Raw genomic sequence first — 19,049 nt, 5'->3', positions numbered from 1 at the left:
TGGCTTCACTTGATGTTAATTTGAACCTTTAAGACCATGGCTCATGGATTTGCCCACTAGGATTAAAAATACTGTTTTTACACTACAAAAGAATGGGAAGACCTAGATTTTCACATGGGATACAAAATGCTTGGTCCTTCTCTAACAAAGCTGGAGATAAATCTGATAAAATTAACACTTCAGATAAGATTGTATACATTTTTGAAATATGTCTTTCTGTACTTGTTTAGTTGGAATCTTGGGGGTAGAGAACTATATTTTAAAAGACAAGAGGTACACCAGCATCAATAATTCTTCCAAAGCTTGCAAACACATTTCTAAAAACCTTTATGTGGGACATACAGATAAAGGTGTAATGAAGGTGTAAATGGTTATGTTTGGCACCATCTGATTCAGTGTTTCACAGCCTAATTATTTCCAAATCTTACTGCTGTCACCATCCTCTTTTCCCCTAATCCTAATAGGGTCACTGTACAATCATACTTCACCCTCATCTCAGTCCCAGGGTTGTTGATACTGCCCTGTGTCCTTTCATCCCTTTTTCTGATTTCATATCCCACTTCTGTCTTAGTCCTTGGTTCATGCTACAGGTGCCTTACCACCTCTTCATACTGTCATTACCACTTTCTTCTCCCCCCACAGCCCCACCACCCTCTGCTAGGTAGGAATTAAAGACAACAACCTCAGATAGACCTGACTGAACCTCTGTGTCACCAGGCCTGCACAAAGGTCAGAAAACCTGTCAACTTGGGCTAAGAAGCATGGTGTCAGACTTGCCTCCCCAGGCGGGAACCAGTGACTTGTATTATCCGGTGGTGCTTTTTGTGGTTGTGAGTAATGCAGCTGTTTGCAAAAGGATGCTGAGAAACCCCGAATTCTGCATCCTGTGCTCCTCCCACATATAAAAGCGCCAGCTCAGACTCTAGCTACTATATTATTATCATCATAACTAAATATATTACATGAGAGTTATTAAATACTTCCCATCCGGGTCCTTTGTCAGTTTTGATTAAGCTTACAGTGTTCCATGCAGATGTCATTGCAGTCAGCGTGGTATGTGTACTCCTAAGATAAGAGGACGTGTTTGACATTATGCGTGGGGAACAAGATGTGTTTGATGGCCTTTGGCTTTGGTATGAAGTGCCAAGTGGCTCCAGATCTATTTTATATAAATTGACTCTGGTAAAGAAACATATCAGATTCTGAGGCAGATTTGGGACAAGGATTTGGGACAAGGACTTCTATCATGAGGGACAGGGGACTCCCTGGAGACATCTAGGAACAGGGATCAGTGATTCACGTTTTAGATGAGATTCACTTTGAGAGCACACTGCAATGCTGCCTCCTGCCATTTGTGTTCATTATTTCTGCTAAACAGGCTAACTGATCAATCCTTCAGCACCAAATCAGGTGGTAACTCCGCTATCCTCTTCAGTGGGAGGGCATGGGGGACTCCAAAGACTCTGCTCCTCTAGGAAAAGGGTCATCCTGGGCTCTGGGGACCCTTTCTACCTGGCTCCACTCACATGGACGAATGGGCACCACAGAGCATGGAGCAGCTGCCCCTACCGCCCTCCCACGCCATCCCTGCAGGCTCTGTGCCCTGCTGCCATGCCTCAGAGCGCACAGCCTTCCTCCTCTTGCAGTTATAAACCTGGGACTGCGGTGGACTGCAGCAGAGCCTGGCCCCTGCCCCAGACCCATGGGAAAATAACCTGTGGCCCAGGGGTACGCCCATATGGGGCCCAAAAGAGCTCCATGCGCTATGCAGCATGGACACAGCCAGCCTTTCATAGGGGCTGGACCCAAGCAGTGTGGATGTGGGCAGCCTTTACCCCATGCCTTCAGGACCAGGGGCTGCACCCCAGCTCGCCTGCGCTGAGCTGCAGACACAAGGTCTTTCAATCTACCAGCAGCTGCCCAAGTCAGAAATAGAAAAGGAATAACCAAGAGAAAAACCCACTTGGTTTCACATATTTATTAAGCTCTTCCTGCCTCCTACAGCAAGGTGGCACCTTCCACTGTGTCTTTGATAAGTGACTATCTATCTACTGGGTATCACTACCACTCCTGCAAGTTATGGCCAGTGAACTAATGTTTGGTCACTACTGCTCCAAGCCTAATTCAAGCTCGAAATTGCTGGCAATGCTGTCCCTACTTCCTACCAGTAACCTTTCTGCTAGGATAGTCAAGGAAAAAATTTTGAGCCCTGAAACCTCCTTAAAGTTTATGGGTACACAGCCATCAATGTATATGAAACTAAAGCTGAGAGTCCCAAAGGGCCACATTAGTTTTCCCACAAAAAAAACCCATGAATATAGCACTTCTGTCCCACACTTGGAAGGTTATTCATTTATTTTAATTTGCAGTAACCGTGACTGAGTTACATTCATCTTCCCAGATGTTGTTAGTGATGAAAGCTCAAGGAATAAGCCTTTTCTGCTGTTGATGTACTGTGTGCCAAACCTCATCTTGAGCCCCTGGCTCCCGCTGTACTTTCTTGTGTCTGTACTGCTTCTTTGTGATAAATGAAACTTGCAGAATCACACGTACCGTGGTATAGGAACAAGCATCTTGTCTGGGGAGTGGTCAGTGCCGGAGGCTAGAAACTTGGGTTGTGTGTACATCTGCGGAGGCTCATGTAATAACTACAACAAAGTTATTATAACTAAAGCAAAGGTGCTGAGGCTTTGATTACAAATGTCAAACAAAACGGGAAACAAAGCAAGGCTGAGGAAGGAAAAGGGCCCCGTCCCCCTGTTCTCCTCCCCCCCGCCTTGTCGCAACGAGCCGCTTTTCTTCCTTTGTTTTATTTGCTCTAAAAGCCTTTGCAGTCCTCCCTTCTTGGCACATTTCATAGAGTCCTGGGAAGCTCAGAGTTTACTCTCAGTTACACTGAAAAGCCCCAGATGGTATAAATGATCATTTGTAAATAAATGAATAATCAGAACCAAAAAGCTCTGCAGAAACCTTCTACCAGCCTTTTCTAATTTTTTATAAAATGCCTCAGAATCAGATTGCATACTTCACCAGCTGACTGAAACAGCCATGTTACCAATTTGTGCATACAGAGATCAACTTCGTTTCAGCTAATCCCAGGTTTTTGATTTCCATGAAGATCCTTCCCCCACGCTGTGACTCACCCTGGAAGCAGGGACATACCAGACCTCCACTTGCTGGAGGAGAGAGGAGGCACCCAAGGAGCAGCCCCTAGTTTCCCACTCACATCATTTACCTGTGAACCCATCCACTAGCCTGAATGCGAGACGACCCCCCTAGCTGCAGAGGCTAAAACTTCTGCTTCATGTCCCTGCTGTCCCCTGGGGCTCTGCCTCTTCCTCATCTGCTTCTGTCCATGCCTGGGTGCCATGGTGGCGGTGCTGTGTGCAGGACCCCCAGCTGTCCAGGTGACCTTGGGCCCCCCTGTGTGGGGGACTAGACTTTCCCCTACCAGACGCACTTTGCAGTCCGGGCTCAGGCTGAACCCATGCTGTCTTTGGAGGAAATGAGAACAGGTCAGGTCTGGGGAGCACCCAGGGCTTTGGGGCACCCCTTGAAGCACCAGCTCAGGTGTGGGGGACAGGCATAAAGGCCTTTTGGTTCTAACAGCTTAAAGGGCTTCAAAACTGCTATGCAGCTTTTTCATAGCTATGTGGACACCTGGCTCCTAAGGTATCCCCAGTAATGTTCCTGATGCCCACAGGCTTGACTCTGCAGAGGTACCTCAACTACCTTTAGAAGGAGCTAGTCAATACATACATGCATACATACATACAGTGCATGCACATGTGTGTGTGTGTGTATATAAATATATATATGTATGTACTAAGCAGATACATATATCTGTAATTGCGTCGCTATATGTGCTACCATCAGACCTCTGACGTAAATGTAGACGTAGCCAGTATTTAAGAACAAATGAGGAATTAAAGCAGCTTTATCTGCTGGATAAAGCAATAGCTGGGGAACAGTTGCATCCTGCTTCCTGCAGCAGTCAGCCCTCTCTTTCAGTGGCTCTGACACATTTCCACCAGGCTGTGGAGGCAGGAGAGGAAGCAGTTTCCCAGGAAATCCCCTGCCGTCCCAGCCTCAACCACACACAGATGGGCTCCGTGCCATCCCAGCGATGAAGCAATTTTGGCGTGCTCCTCTCCCAAGTCTGCTGGTTCCTTGGACATGACGATGCGTGGTCACATCAGCCAGGGCCTGATTTGCCTCTGCTGAAGTGAAACAGCATGGCAGGATGACCATGATTGTCCTGGTGGAAAGGGTTGAGATTTTTTCCCCCTCAAAATCAGACCCAGTGTGTTAGCTAAGGTACTACAACGGTTTGTATTTGTGCTATTTGAGGTAGTTTCTTGTCTAAGTACATGACTGAATGTATTTAACTATACTTCTTTTCCAGCCAGAGACTGCTGGATGGAGACAGAAAACTCCTTTCCAGATCTGCAGGCTTCCTTGTTTTCATTCAGTACCCAGTGACGGCGTTCAGCTATCAGCGCTGCTGCGTACGCTATGCCACGTGTCACATTTATGATCCCATTGACCACAGGAGAGGGAAACTTAATAACTCCTTACAGACTGCATACCACAGCCTCTTCACAGCATCGCATTAGTAAGAAACACAGAGGGGAGCCCATAATAAATGTTACAAGGGGAAATACCTTCAACTGATAAGGAGCTGAGCAGATGACAAATCACAAAAGCCTCCAGTGAACCCCTCAGGAGCAGATAACCTTGAGACGTACCTGTATATAAAGATTAAACAGCAACCCGAGCTCAGCAGATTTATAGAGCTTTGCAAGTGTCTTGGTTTCACTGTTTGCTTTTGCAGTCATTTCTGGACTTTACTGTTAGTTTCTGCCTGTTAATATCCTATGCAGGCCCAAAAATATAGGTGTAGAGAAAGTCACCCTTGAAAAAAAGGATTTATTTGAAATATTTTACAAGGAGATCAGTATCTCCAGCAAATGAGAAAGATAACCAGGAAAGGGCACAGTACACCTGTGAACAAGGTTGTGCAAAGATATAAACAAAAACATGAAGGATAAAATATATTGACATGTTTGAGCTTACTGGCTAAATCTGGTTATTCATTCCTCTGTAAGTGGCAGTCCTAGTTATTATGGGCTACATATTTTTGGTAAGACAAATAAGTGAGGCAGTAAATGCCTTCGTTAGTATGCTTCAACAGGAAGGGTAGTGGCTACTGCTGCTATTCGGGGCCTCACAGGGAAAATACCGATGGGTAAAAAAACCGTGGCCACTTATGGACTGGGTCAAAAAAACAGGGAGACCGTTCTGCCTAATGACTGAAGTGAGAGTAGAGACCTGAAACAGTCAGGTACTACTCTGAACATCAGGAAACACTTTTTACTGTCGGGGTGACTGAGGTCTGGAACAGGTTGCCCAGAGAGACTGTGCAGTCTCCATCCTCGGAGATATTCAAAAGTGGTCTGGACATGGTCCTGGGCAACTGGCCCTAGGTGGCCCTGCTTGAGCAGGCTGGACCTCCAGAGGTCCCTTCCAACTTCAACCATTCTGTAATTCTGTTATTTCTTGCTTAACTACTGAGTCACTCCAGTTTCAGTCAATTGGCTTTGGCTCTTTGTCTATTAAAAGGGTATAACTTTGCTTAATTTGCAAGGATGGGAGGGTTGGTAAGGGACACATTTCCACAGTGTGCACCACAGGCATTGCTGAAGAGACCGATTATGTCCAGGAGCAGTCTGCCCCACAATGCTGGTTCCTTTTTGGAAAGGACAAATACTCAGCAACCACCAAAATTTGGCTTCCCTAGCCTCGCCCTTTCAACTCCCAGCCAAAACCTCGTGCCACTGGGTCACAGCGCAGCAGGCTGGAGTACAGCAAGCAGGTATTTCAGCCAAAGCTCCTGTACAGTTGTGTTTCCCTATTGCAGGCTGGCAAGGAGGAATAGCATCGTAAACCCACAGGTGAAAGTCTGCACTGCCAGAGCTCCGTCCGGAAGGCGGGCAGGCTCCCCAGGTTCAAGGACAATACCAATGTGATTGTTTTCTGCACACAGAGAGGGGACTGTGCTTATGTGATCCAGCAACTCAACGTGCAGAGTTGAAGGTGGTTACCAGTGGCTGCTTCTCGTCATGGTCGCAGAGAGCCAGACGTGCCCTGTACAGCGTACGAAACACCACGCACCAACTTTTCACTCCAAACACTGTTCAAAAACAAAGGAAAAAAAAAAGTGGGGAGGGATTAGATGACAATTGAGCTGTTATTTGTGCAAGGGGAAGAAATAACTTTTCAGGAACAGACCATGGATCAGGGCAGTGGACGGTGTGGGCGTTTGCTGGAGAAGTCAGACTAAACAGGCAGTGATGCGTTTTATACTTATGGCACTGTTGGGAGAAAAACCAATATTAAACACACGAAGGACACTGAGGAAGAACAAACAACTTATTGTGTAAAAGCAAAAGTGCTTTGGAAGGGCCGTAGGACTATCTGATTTTTAAATTCATCAGCAGTTTGCGAGATTCAAGATCTGTCCTAGCACGGCTTTAGTTTAGACAAATATCTTGATAAGGCTCAGAGGTCTCTAAATAAATCACTTTGATTACTTGTTTCTCTGCCTGTAACCATGTAACATTATGAATTTTATTAGATAAATGATCATATTGGTTAGAAGCAAGCAGATGGAAATGCAAAGGAAAGGGAATGTTCACATTTAAGGAGAAATTTCCCCAGTAAGGGCAAAATGCAGTTCCAAGCCTCAGACTTGATATCCACAACTGTCCTAGACTGGCTTAAACATAAATGAAGCTTCTTTGTGGAACAGTCAGACGTGAGGGAGAAGTCCATGGGTCTAGAAATGTCCCTAGAAGCAATTGCAAAGACCAACTCTCTTCAACTAATCATGAGGCCAATGTTTCCTGTGTTGCCATCATCCTCCTTCAGTAGCTGTTCCCTTACTTCACGGGCACTTCTTGGCTGCATGGGTACCTTAGGCATGCTGCACGTTAACCCTGCCAGCTTCCTGACAAACAGGGAAAGGAGAGGGAAAGAAGCAGAGAGAGACAGACACACAACTCCTTTTTAAAGTACTTAGGGAACTCAGATTATATAGTAATGCAAAATATTTTTATATAATCCCAGGACATTTTTGTTTATACTGCTGAGTGCTATTTTATTTGTTCCAGCTTTGCCACAGACGCACAAACACTGTGAAAGGAGAGAGAATGTCTACTCTATATGATGGCTTTTAAAAAATCAGAAAAGCAAGTAAAATCCATTTCTTAAGCAAACGTTCAATTAAAAAAATCACTATATGTTTATAGAAAAGATTTTTTAACAAAGGTTTAATTTTAAAAAGTTAATAACTGGGTATTCCAGAAGGTTTGAGTCATCCACAGTAATAATTAGGGGTTTTGTTCCATACAAAATGCTTTATTTAACCTTCATGCCTCCATTCAGATAATTATACAAATGCATACATTTAAAGGTTTAAACTCTATTTCAATTCACAGCTCAATTCATAGGAAAGTTGAATACAGAAAAGCAATGCACCAACAAAATATGTCTGAGACACCATTGAAAACGATAACACTTGTTCATTTAAATCTTTGAGAATAGAATGGAATAATCATCCTCTGACAGAATTTCATTAGGGGACTCCCTTTACATTATCATAGGGCAAAAATCACCATTTTACAGTAAGAGGAAAAAAAGCTCTGAGTATATTTACAATACATACACTATACATAAATACAAGAACAACACTTACATAATATTAATAAACTTATAACATAGGTGTTGCCTAAACACTACATAGTATATAAATGCAGAGGAAACTATTGGGAAATTAGATCTTCAGATATTTATTTTTATTTTTGAAGAAAATTAATTTTTGCATTGAAAAACTTTTGAAAAGAAGGCAAAAGAAAGACTTAAGAAACTAATATGTTTGCTTGCTAGCGCTGGTATTTTTATTCCTTTTAAGTGTAGGACCTCTATTGACACTATTATCTCTATGGGGTTACCGATAATGACCCTCCCTTTTGCATCTTATCTAGGAAAAAGTTTGAGGTGCTGTACATACTAATTCCATTGCTGTGAAGCTTCAGTCCCAAATTAATCACTTTGTAAACTAAGGGATGTTTTTGTATTTTTACACAGGAGGATCAAATGAACACTCTGTGGTACATACAATGATAATGACCTGATTAGAAGGAAGAATTTGGGGCAAAATGCAACCGCATCTTTAGGATTTCATTCAACTAATGCCATAGGGGAATTTGCTTCTTCCACAAGTGACTTGGCCAAGAATGATTTTTCATTATTGTTGTTTCTTCCTAAACACAGCTGAAAGGACTTTCCAATTTAATGGCATTTTTGACCCCACATGTTGATAGCAGTGTCCAAATCTCTCTCTCACTTGGAGTGTATTAATGTGTGTGTCTGTGTGTGTGGGTTGAAGGTCTTAAGGCTGATGGTGCATGAAACTTAAGCAATTCATTACTATCTCTGTGTATATTCTATTGCAAGCGCAAATGGGAGGTAATAACTTTTTAGGGACAGAGAGCAGGTCAAGAGAGCATACTGTGTAGGTGGAGAACTTACATTACCAAGGAAGCAATGTATAGGATGACATGGAAAGAAAGAAACCGTGGGGATTTTTAATGAAAAATAAGACACAAATGTAGCAGTGAAAAATAGTTTGAAACCAGAAATGACATGAACTCTGAATCGTGAAAAAGATTAGTTCAGCACTGAAGATTATGTCTCAAACTGTCTTTCCAAGAAGCTCTTTACACCTAGAAAGGCAGGGACAGGGAGAAAAGCAGCATTTGAATCTATTTCTATATTTCATGCTTATGACAATCCATCAAAGGCACCACCTGTGGTCCCCTACCAGACACTGAACTATTGCAGAGGTTTTTTAAATGCAAGGGTCACAGCATGGAGCAAGGTTTAGCAAGTCAATGTGTGAACCACCATTCACCTCTTCTTCTATAACCGACAGCATCTCGGCTCACGTAAACCTTTGAGACTGAACTGGGGAAGATGTTGCCGGTCACACACAGGGACAATAGGACCTCAGATAAATTTTTCTATTCTTATTTTTATAATGGCTAAAATTCACATGCACAGTTTTGCTTATTTGGAGGACTGAACAATTCTGTACTGAATAATCCAAAAATTGCTACAAGGGCAACTCAATTTATTTCATAATTTAAAGTCAATTTAAGCACAAGCTGCTATAAAAGTATGCTGGCAAATCAGTAAAAATGAGAAAATAACAACTCCGTGTTTGTTTTTCAGAATGAAGGAAAAAAAGCCTGGCTCATTATGGGATGGTGAAGACAAGGTGCCCTTTCCTTTGCAAGAACTAACACATGTAGGGCTGGATTCAGCCAAACCTCCCAACACTGCAAGTTTCTAAGGGCGCCTCCTTGCGGTGTTGCTGCTCCAGAACAAAGAACCAAACCCTCCTTTCCAGCAACAGCTCAGGTACAAGGTAAGAAACTAATGTTTCCTTTGTCCTTCTGATGACACATTCCCTGGCGTCCTCCTAAAATCCCCAGGATGAATTGTGTTCCTTCATGTGCTTAATATCTGGAGACTAAGCTCAGGATGACAGAATAAGTATATGCATGTTCTGATAGGATTATTTGCATCAGTGGCTAACATTTAAAAGTAAGTTGTTGCTAGAAGTAGTGGTTTTCTCACATAATTAAGTGATGTGCATAAATGTCTAGTTTTTACATATGAGTACATGTGCTTTTTTTTTTCTTGCACTTGCACTTTCTTCTCTATATGAGCATCTTCGTGCACACTCAATCCTGTCTCAGTGAATAAAAACTGAACACCCATCCTCCCACTCCAGCAGCAACCCACTGATGGCCGCAAAAGTCTAGGCAAAATGCGGAATTTTTCAAATACAGAATTCTGCCTGAATAAATGACAGGTACAAATTTAGAGGATGGAAAGCAATCTTCTTCGGTAAAGGTATTAGGACAACCAGTTGTATTTTGATCTCCAATAAATTCATTTTTAGAAACAGAAGAAGCATGAGAGATGGCATTACACTGCTTTTAAGAATCCATTAGCAGCAGCTGGGGGTTTTTTTTGGTTGTTTTTTTTGTTGTTGTTGTTACAGAAACCTACCAGATTTAAAAAAAAAAAAAAATTGAGAAAAAAAAGAGTGGGAGAGTCACAGCTGGCCAATTTTCTTGTAAGATCAATTAGTCTATTGATGCAAACGCTTAGGGCACTCAATATAAAAATCTCCTTACTCCATTTTAGGAATATCGACTTCTTGTTTGCTATTCAAATAGTCTCTAGACTGACAGTCCCCAATTTTTCAATCATTTGTCCCCAAAAGAAAAAAAAAGGGATATATTTTGTCCACTTCTGAAGTCAACCAGTTCTAAGATGATATTAAATACTATGAGCATTACACGATAAATAGAAAGGAGACATGAGGTGAACTCTGAGTTTTCAGAGTTTGATGCAGAGGATTCAAGAGAATCCCCATTCTACCATAAACTCTAAAAAAGTTTCATTGGGCTTATTGCTGGTTTTTTGGATTATTTCACTAGAGAATACCCTGGATACATGGGCACATCAGACATAAATTAGGAAGAAATCCCCTAAAACACTGCTTGACAATGACCTCCATTCACATCTACTGAGAATCAATATGGATATGAGTCATTTGTAAACTAAGATTCACTTTCTTCGTATAAGTGTATGACAGATGTTATCTGAGAAATTAACTAAAACCTCTAACACAATATCTCAACATGTGAAAATACAAATGGCACTTTAGTGTTTGTTTCTGTGCTGCATTATTGTTCTCCGAGTAAAATTTCATTTTCACCTTATTGTTAACAGAATCCCATAAGTTATTGCTGTGTAAAAGTATAGGAACATCCCATCAGTTCTAATTACAGGCACTTTCAGTTTCTGTTACACCTTTTAAAATAGATTTTAGGCTATCTTGCTGAAGTGTATGTGCATTTTAAATGTCACAACTGTCCTGCTACAATTGATTTTGTTGACATGTTACTGCCCCTAGAAGACTGAACTCCCCTGGAATCAGTAACGAGCAGCTGCCTATTTCAGCTGTGCAGCCTTTAGTCAAGATGCACTGTAGTCAGGGAAATACAAGAAGAAATAAAATCAAATGAGAGTTTACCATTACTGTATCTTCAGTTCACTGTAAAATGCCAGAAGGAAAAAAACCCACAAAAAACCCAAGACCTTTCATATGGTTTTCATTTCAATTAAGTGTTTTTTTTTCCTTTATTCAAAGACATTCTGAGTGTTGACTTATTCGACACTGAAGGACTCAGTATGACTTCGCTATATCGCACACCATCTGCGCAACAGCAAAGAAGTGGCCACTCCATTTTGCAGAGAAAACACTCTGACAAAACAGAACAATTTACTTCTTACTTTTTGTGTTTAAGCTTTGCAAGGCATTATCTTACCAGTTTTTCTGATGAAAACTACAGGATTTTTAAAAATGTACTTCATTTAACCTATTTACACCCCATGTAAAATTGTGAGTTTGAAAATACTTTTAAACTATCACATATATTACAGAATATTTAAACTGTTACAGGTATAGTAAAATACTTTTAAGGTATTTTGATTTCTAAAGATGCAGTATCCTTATAATTACATTTTTGTACTAAAACCTCATTTACTGTGGAAAATGATCAGAATTTAAGCCTTTTCAAGGTACCAGTGGGCATGACTTCATAAGCATACATTACACAGCAACACTTCTGCTATAGCGGAACTGTGAAAATATAACAATCTTTAAATTTCTTTGTGCACTTCTCCAGTTATAAATCACAGGCAAAGGCATAATACAATAACATGAGCTGGTTTCTTAAGAAGGTAGTATTTTCTTTCAGTGCTTTCCCAATTCCTCTTCCTTTTCTGATTTTTTTTAAATAAACCTTTTTATTACCTGCACATGGGTGGAGGCACATGGAAGTGCTGGGATTTATATGGACGAGTGTACGGATGAGCATGTGGGAGTAGGGCCAATTTACTGAACGAACTTAAGACTCGTCTGCTGAGGAAGATGCAGTTTGACACACTGACCCTTCCAAACCAAAGTACAAACTAAAAAATAAGCGGGATATTAATAGTGAAACTTACTCTGAGGTACCCACCTTCAATAAAGGAGAAAGAGATTTTTTCCATTAAACAGCATTTATTATCAGAAGATAAAATTTATAAATGGCAACTAGAATACATTTTCAGTGTGGCTAATGGAAAACGAGACTTATGATCACTGTTATTCCCATTATTAAAGGGGAGAAAGGTTGTCCAGCTATTTGTCCATGCTCTGCACTGTGAGTTTACCCCAGACATCAACATCACTGATGTAATTTTCAACACTGTTAATTTTGTTATACATTACTCCAGCAAATAATCATATATACAAGTCAGTCTAAATCTATTTAATTAATTGTGTAAGCATGATAGAGAATAAGGAATACTGCATCTTCGTCCCCAAGTATAAACTGCTGTTGCAATGAGCCAATTTTACAGTGCTGAATAAAACAGGTGCTCAAAAAATAACGACAATTTAAAATTTAAAAAGTTCTGTATCAAAGCTGCTTGCTTGTTATGTTTTCCTATAATGCTGGCTACTGATATTTCCTGACAAATTCATTGAATCATTCTGAAAACATATGAAATCTGGCAAGGGCACAGTTTCTGTAGTGGGTATGGTGGATATTACCCATCCTTTAGTCACAATTAAAAGCATAGATCTATCTTTCTGAAAGAATGTGACACTGTACATTTGTCCCTCTTAACTGCTCAATTAAGATGGATCTACTGTGTTGTGTCAAGATGAGATCTGGTATTTCTGCATGCTAAATATGATGTAAGCCTTCACCATGGTTATGAAATGTCATGGACCTGTGGTGGGATATCAGGGTTTCTGAGGAAACTACTCTGGAGCAATCACCCTTGGTTTTTGCACAAGCACAGAAGTTTGGCGGGTCTGAACCACAGCCACTGAGGGAAGGACACCCTGAGAATCTGGGGGACATCAGCTCCACATCCAAACACCCCCATCCCACAGAGTAACTTCTCTTACAATACTTCTGAAGGGGAAAACAAACCAGAAAACAACCTCACAGAGTATTTGGAGTCAAAGCCTGTGGGTGCTGGTATGAATAAGAAACTTGCCAAGAACAATACTGGGTACTTGAAACCCAGTGGTGGATTACCGCTGGTTGTGTAAGTTGTCTAGAAGTAACAGCAGCACGAAAACCCCTTACACGTGTGCTGGAAAGGTTGAGCATGTACTTCCTGCCTGTGAAATAAGAAAACGTAGCGTACGCTCCTTCCCCTTTTGGCTTCATTCTGTTACCATTGACACGCTCTGTGCCTGTGTCCCTTGGCGTGAATGCTGCATTAACCCTGTATCACTTCCGGGTTCCTTGAATAAAACCAGACCCTCTTTCTGTTGCAGTGTTTCCTATGCATAAAGTAATGGGCAACCAGCTGAAAGACAAGGGATTCACACAGATCAACCTCGGCCTTGGGAGATGAGCCTCTCCAGGGTCTGTGATACATATGTTCCTCCTTGGGGAAGTTTAGAGCTGAATGCTGAAGTGTGAGGCCTCTCAATTTCTCTCGGGAGTTTTTCTCTCTTCATTGACTACAGGGGAAGCCTGAAGCAGACACTGGTCTCTCCCAGTTATACCCTGCCTTTGTGAATAACATCAGAGACAATCTCTCTCTCACTGCTCCTCTCGTACACTAACAAAACATCCTTAAGAGTTTCTGGTCCAATAAACTTAATTTTCTGTGTGAGAAAAATATCAGATTCTGAAAGGAATTCTGTATGCCATCGGTTCTTCAACTGAATTACTGCTATTCAAGTAATTAGTCTAAAATGTTCTTGGGCAGGAAAATAATTTTATCAGTTGACTTCTACCTGACCTGAATTCTTTCCCTAAATGCTGAGAATGACAGATCCATTAAAGAGGATGATGTTCAAGTACGTGAAAGACAGACCTCAGACGTAATCCATGAACCACCTCATGCACAACACCGACAACCACTTTTCTAATCCAACAGCAGTAACGCTGACGATAAAAGACCCAGTTCTGCTGCCCCACAATGCCTCATGGCCTATCCAGAAGCCCTGATTGGTTGCAGCCTTTTGATGCTTTGCACGGACACTCAGCGTCTCTGCCTCATTCCTGATTTAGAGATGGATACTAAAATGTTGCCGAATTTGGTGGAAGTTGATTACCAACTTGGTCAATGGGAATTGATAAGAGGCCTTTTTCCCACAATGGCTGCAAATAATTTGCTTCGTTTTCTCTGCTGACCACTTGGCAGAGGGGAGTCTGAGCTTTAACAATACTGAAGTTCTTTCAGAGAGCTGATAAACTATCTGGTACTGGGGAATATTAAGAACATATTTAAAGACAATCAAACTCTGGGGCCTGTGAATGCTGTTATAAAGTATTATCCCAGTCATATTAATCCTCAATTAACTGTAATTGCTTTCAGTATCTGTATGGGTACTCTGTGCTAGTTTTTCTTAAAGATTACCTCGATTTCAGAATCCCCTCAACATTACTACGGTTACTTTAGGAATCAGAAATCACTTCAGACTGGTCAAACATTTAAAAACGAACAAGTGGCATCACAAGTTTAATCTGTGCAATTCCTGGAACCAAACATTCATAATTAGATGCATTGCAAAAGACCTTTATGGGTACATCTTTCATCTCTAAACTATAAAAATCTCAACACTTAAAAAATCTTGCCAAGCCTTCTCTTTGTCAAATTTAGCTGAATAGGCAGATCCTTGTGAGGAAAGAAAACAGAAAAACACTATTCTGTTTGCATGAACAACTGATGACTAAGAGTTTCTCTCTCTCCTACATAATTCAATTAATACAAATTGGTTCACAATTATAGGGCTGTATGGGAATGATCAAGAATTTCCTTTTTATTTAATCTGAAAAGGCTTGGATTGAAAATCCCAGCAGAGGCGGCCACTGGTACCCATATAAAGGGCCATTTATATCATACTAGACAGCTGGCAAAATCTTATTCCCTAACTCCCAGGGAGAAACCTAATGTCTTGCAGAGCACCACTGCAGAAACATTTCTCCTTCCTACTTCCTACAGTTCATCCACTGACTCCTCAACAGTCAGCTCTTTCCTTTATCTTTCTTGCTTTCCAGACACAAGTATTATGTTGAAGGAAATGAAAGTACTTAATTGCAATACCTAGCAGGTCAGTGAAACCATCAGAAAGATTAACTTAAATGGTCTTATGTGTTATTTCTGCATATCCCCCCCTTCTGTTCATGTGGAGTAAATTCTTGAGAGCCATTTTACTCATTATTGCTTTTTCTCTGCAAGAGATGCAGCCATTTCTTCTCTGTTTTGTTTTGTTGGTACATTCGATCCCATTTCATGACTGGCTACACCACTAACGTTGGTACCAGCGAGTGTAAGATCTGACTTGTGTTCAAATAATGGTCATGGGGAAGAGGATACCTGCATGAAAGAAAACTGCACATTGAGAATGGGATAGTAGTTTTCAGATGGGCTCTTTCTATAAAATCAGAAAATGGTTCTAAACAAGTCCATGGTAAAATACGGATACTTAATATTGTACTTTCAGCAGAGATGCTGCTGCCCCTTGTTTATTTTACAGACTTCAACAACAACAACAAAAGAAAAGAAAGGGAAAAAAGAAGATAAAAGAAAAAGGTTAAATGGCTGGTGTCCTCTAGGGCATAATGACAAATTGTGGTACAATATTAAAATGCCACCATCATTATTGCAAAAGTCTGCTCAAGCGATCCTTTAGCTCCGACAGCGTGACCTCTCCAGCAGAATCTTCTTGCCTACTCACACGCAGCTTGTCTGTAGCACAGCTCGGGCGTAATGCTGACACTGGCCAGATGGTATTCAAAACAAGGGGAAAAGATGGGATAAAAAAGGTCTAGCGGGTCTTGCTATCATCATCATCATCATCATCATCATCATCATCATCATCATCATCATCATCATCGGTTTGTGGTATCTAATCCTCCAATCAGCAGTGATTTTTCAGGAACAAAATGTCCGACAGCTGAGAAAACATACAAGCTATAAACATTTTTTGTCAAAGGACGCAGCATGTAAAATAATGCCCATTCCTGTAGCATTTCGGCTGCTATTTCCCAGGTGATTGTGATGACACTTTCAGGGGGTAGCCATGCTGAGGGGCAGACGGAGTTAACTTCGGATGGCGAGGAGAAGAGTGGCACTTCTTTTCCTGCTTTTTTTTTTTTAAATTTCTGTTACTATTTTTTGTTACGGACATCAGGGAAAGCCCTGCCTGTTAACACTGTAGAGGGGGATTCAGCCCTGCTGAATTCACTCCGGGTAGTTAAGAGACCCAGCTCTTAAACTCGGCTGGAACAGGTAGCGTTTCTCAAACCAGCATGTGCCTGCGGCGGTGGAGCGCCAAGTGATCTGAGCGGGAAAAGCTGCGGTCACAGTCTGCACACTTGAATGGCTTCACTCCTGTGTGCTTGCGGTAATGCCTCGTCAGTTCGTCGGAGCGAGCAAACTTCCAGGTGCAGCCTTCCCAGGTACATTTGTAGGGTTTTTCTCCTGGGAGAGACAAAAGAAAGAGGGGAGGGGGGGAAAACAGGTGGTGACTTTCCCCTTGTTGCTCTTAATCCCCGCAAGCCCCTCTGCACACTTCCCATGAACACCCACTGCCTAGGGGTTGCTTTAGGCCAAATTACACAATTACGAGGCACCGAATCTGCTGAATATAAGGAAAGGGCCTTGAGGTTTATAATTCCTGTGGCATTCACATGACTAAGAAAATCAACAGGATTAAGGCAACAATATAGAACCTACCTTGCAGGGGTGATGCGGATTAACATCAGGACAAAGGGCTGTGTAATTATTCTCATGATTGCCATATGAATTTGCTACCCTCATCTTGTCAGGGTACACCTTCTCCCAAAATGGCCAGATTACCTGATATTTCAGCATTTTATCACAGGCTGCCACAGACTTCCAATTATTTTTACGAAGTTTATGAAGGTTTCTAATTATTTGTGTAAACAACACTGCAGGACATCTCTTAGCAAGCTGGTAAAAATGAACTACGATTTCCCAATTAAACACAAAAATTGAATCTGCAAAACGCTGTCTTTGTTTATTTGACTTACTTTCAGTAAAATTAATTTTGCATGCAAGATGTTACCAGGAACAGTGTACAATTTTTAGGTGTACTCACCCAAGGGACTTGCACAACACTGTTGATAAATACCTGCTTACTTCAATGAGATTAGACGTGGACTAAGCGTAGATTTTTGGAAAATCCCCCCCCTCTGCTTTTTATTTAAAGGTAAGCATAATGCATGCCCCACGTTCTGTGTCGTATTGTGTCAGAGGAGAAGATTAATACAACACAACTGGATTTTGTGCTTTCATAAAGCAAATTGTTATAAAATCCCATTTTTGCCATATTTGTAGGCTGTACTTATTTGTGATTTCTATCACCAGCCCTCAATGTCTACGTGAAATGCTCTTGGCAATACCTTGATCCCACAGTTGAGCATGCATCAAAACAGAGGAAGGGAAACTGTGTGAGGTCTGTATGTATCTGCTGTTGGTGTGTCAAAAATGATTTTTTACCTCCCCTCCTGAAACCAGCTAATCACAACCAGGACAACAAAAGAGCATCTCTGCAACAACTGTTTCCTTCATCAGGCACAATCATTCCTCAGTTATTTATTATCTCTTATGAATCGCAAGCAGCTTGCAAGAAACTATTTCAATTACATGAACCAGTGACGCAACAGCTGCTTTGTCGTAGGCAGCACCTCCCTCCATGCATCTCTTCAAAAGCCAATAAATGCTTTGCTGAGAGCCCTCATTTCAAAAGAAAATTCCTGAGTAAGAATATCATCACAAAGTTCAAACAGCCCTGAAAAGTCCAGCTGAAACGGCCATGGGTGCCTCTGTAAGGAAATCGGACGCTGTACAGGCATGTCAGCAGGGTTGTCAGCAACATTTGAGCTCCTTGAGTTTGTACCTTCTGTGCACCATCTGGGTTGTGCTGCAGTTTTGATGTCAGACGGGGGTGGGAAACAGTTGCTGTGAGGAGAACGCAGCAATCCAGGCTCTGAGGTGACCACAGCCCATAGCTGCACCAGCAGCAACTTAGCCTAGACAATTTTATAGTCCTTGGCCAAGCACAAAACACCAAATAGTGTTCACTGCCCCCGGGTGGCCGCAGCATTGGGCCCCTGGAATCCAGCAGCTGCTGCGAGTTGGACGGGCATGAGCTACATGGCAGATGGTGGGTTGCATGTTCTTGCCAATGACACAGTGCTACAAAATGTCCTCAGATTCACCACTGAACTGTCTTGCATACATATCCTTGCCACAGACAGTTGGTGCAGAGCACCATACAAGTACCCCCATTCAACTTGGCAGGACTATTTTAACAGTCTCATCACACTGCATCAACAGTTTCCAAGCGGAGCGCTTGCCCTGTCCATCCTCAACGTACTTTTAAACTCTCATTTTGTTTAGACTCTGGATACTGCCCTGGTTGGTTTCTTTGATCACAGAGACTTCCAAAGCAAAGAGTGGGGATATTTCTTAGACTTTGGATTCTTATTTAAAAGCATCTGAAATTCTAAGTCCCTCCTACCACAAGATCCTTCTGCTGCAATAGCCTCTGGTACACAAAATCCCAGATCTTCTAGGTAGAAGAGAAATAGAGAACCCGATGCAGGAAGGGATGGTTGTTGAAAGAGAAATACAAGAAATAGTTTGTTCGTCCATTAAAACAGTATCACTTTGGGTAAGAAAGGAAAGTCATCTGATAGAAGGACGTGAGTGCAGGTCACTCGGCTGGAGTTCCCAGGTGTTGTTTCCAGACTCCCTCCTCAATGAGTCCTATATACCCAGCCCCTACAGAGCTATGTGAATGGGACAGGACTAACCACATTCCTCTCAAGCTATTTAAACCATTGAAGGAAAATCATTCTTAC

At 41.7% G+C, this 19,049-nt stretch overlaps 1 protein-coding gene across 8 annotated transcripts in view; it reads right to left on the bottom strand.

Moving 5' to 3' along the window:
• Positions 1-7,303: 7,303 nt before the first annotated feature.
• KLF12 (KLF transcription factor 12) overlaps positions 7,304-19,049 on the bottom strand; it is a 248,268-nt gene continuing 236,522 nt past the window's right edge. For all 8 annotated transcript variants that reach the window (XM_074859505.1, XM_074859510.1, XM_074859511.1 and 5 more), the window contains one exon: positions 7,304-16,641. In XM_074859505.1, the coding sequence (XP_074715606.1) occupies positions 16,460-16,641 (182 nt within the window). In that variant the 3' untranslated portion in view covers positions 7,304-16,459. The remainder of the gene's footprint in view (positions 16,642-19,049) is intronic.

The sequence above is a fragment of the Strix uralensis genome, chromosome 2 (assembly GCF_047716275.1).
Source record: "Strix uralensis isolate ZFMK-TIS-50842 chromosome 2, bStrUra1, whole genome shotgun sequence".
NCBI classification, from domain to species: domain Eukaryota; kingdom Metazoa; phylum Chordata; class Aves; order Strigiformes; family Strigidae; genus Strix; species Strix uralensis.
Note: the sequence above shows the minus strand (reverse complement) of the source record. Positions and strands in the feature narration are given on the sequence as shown.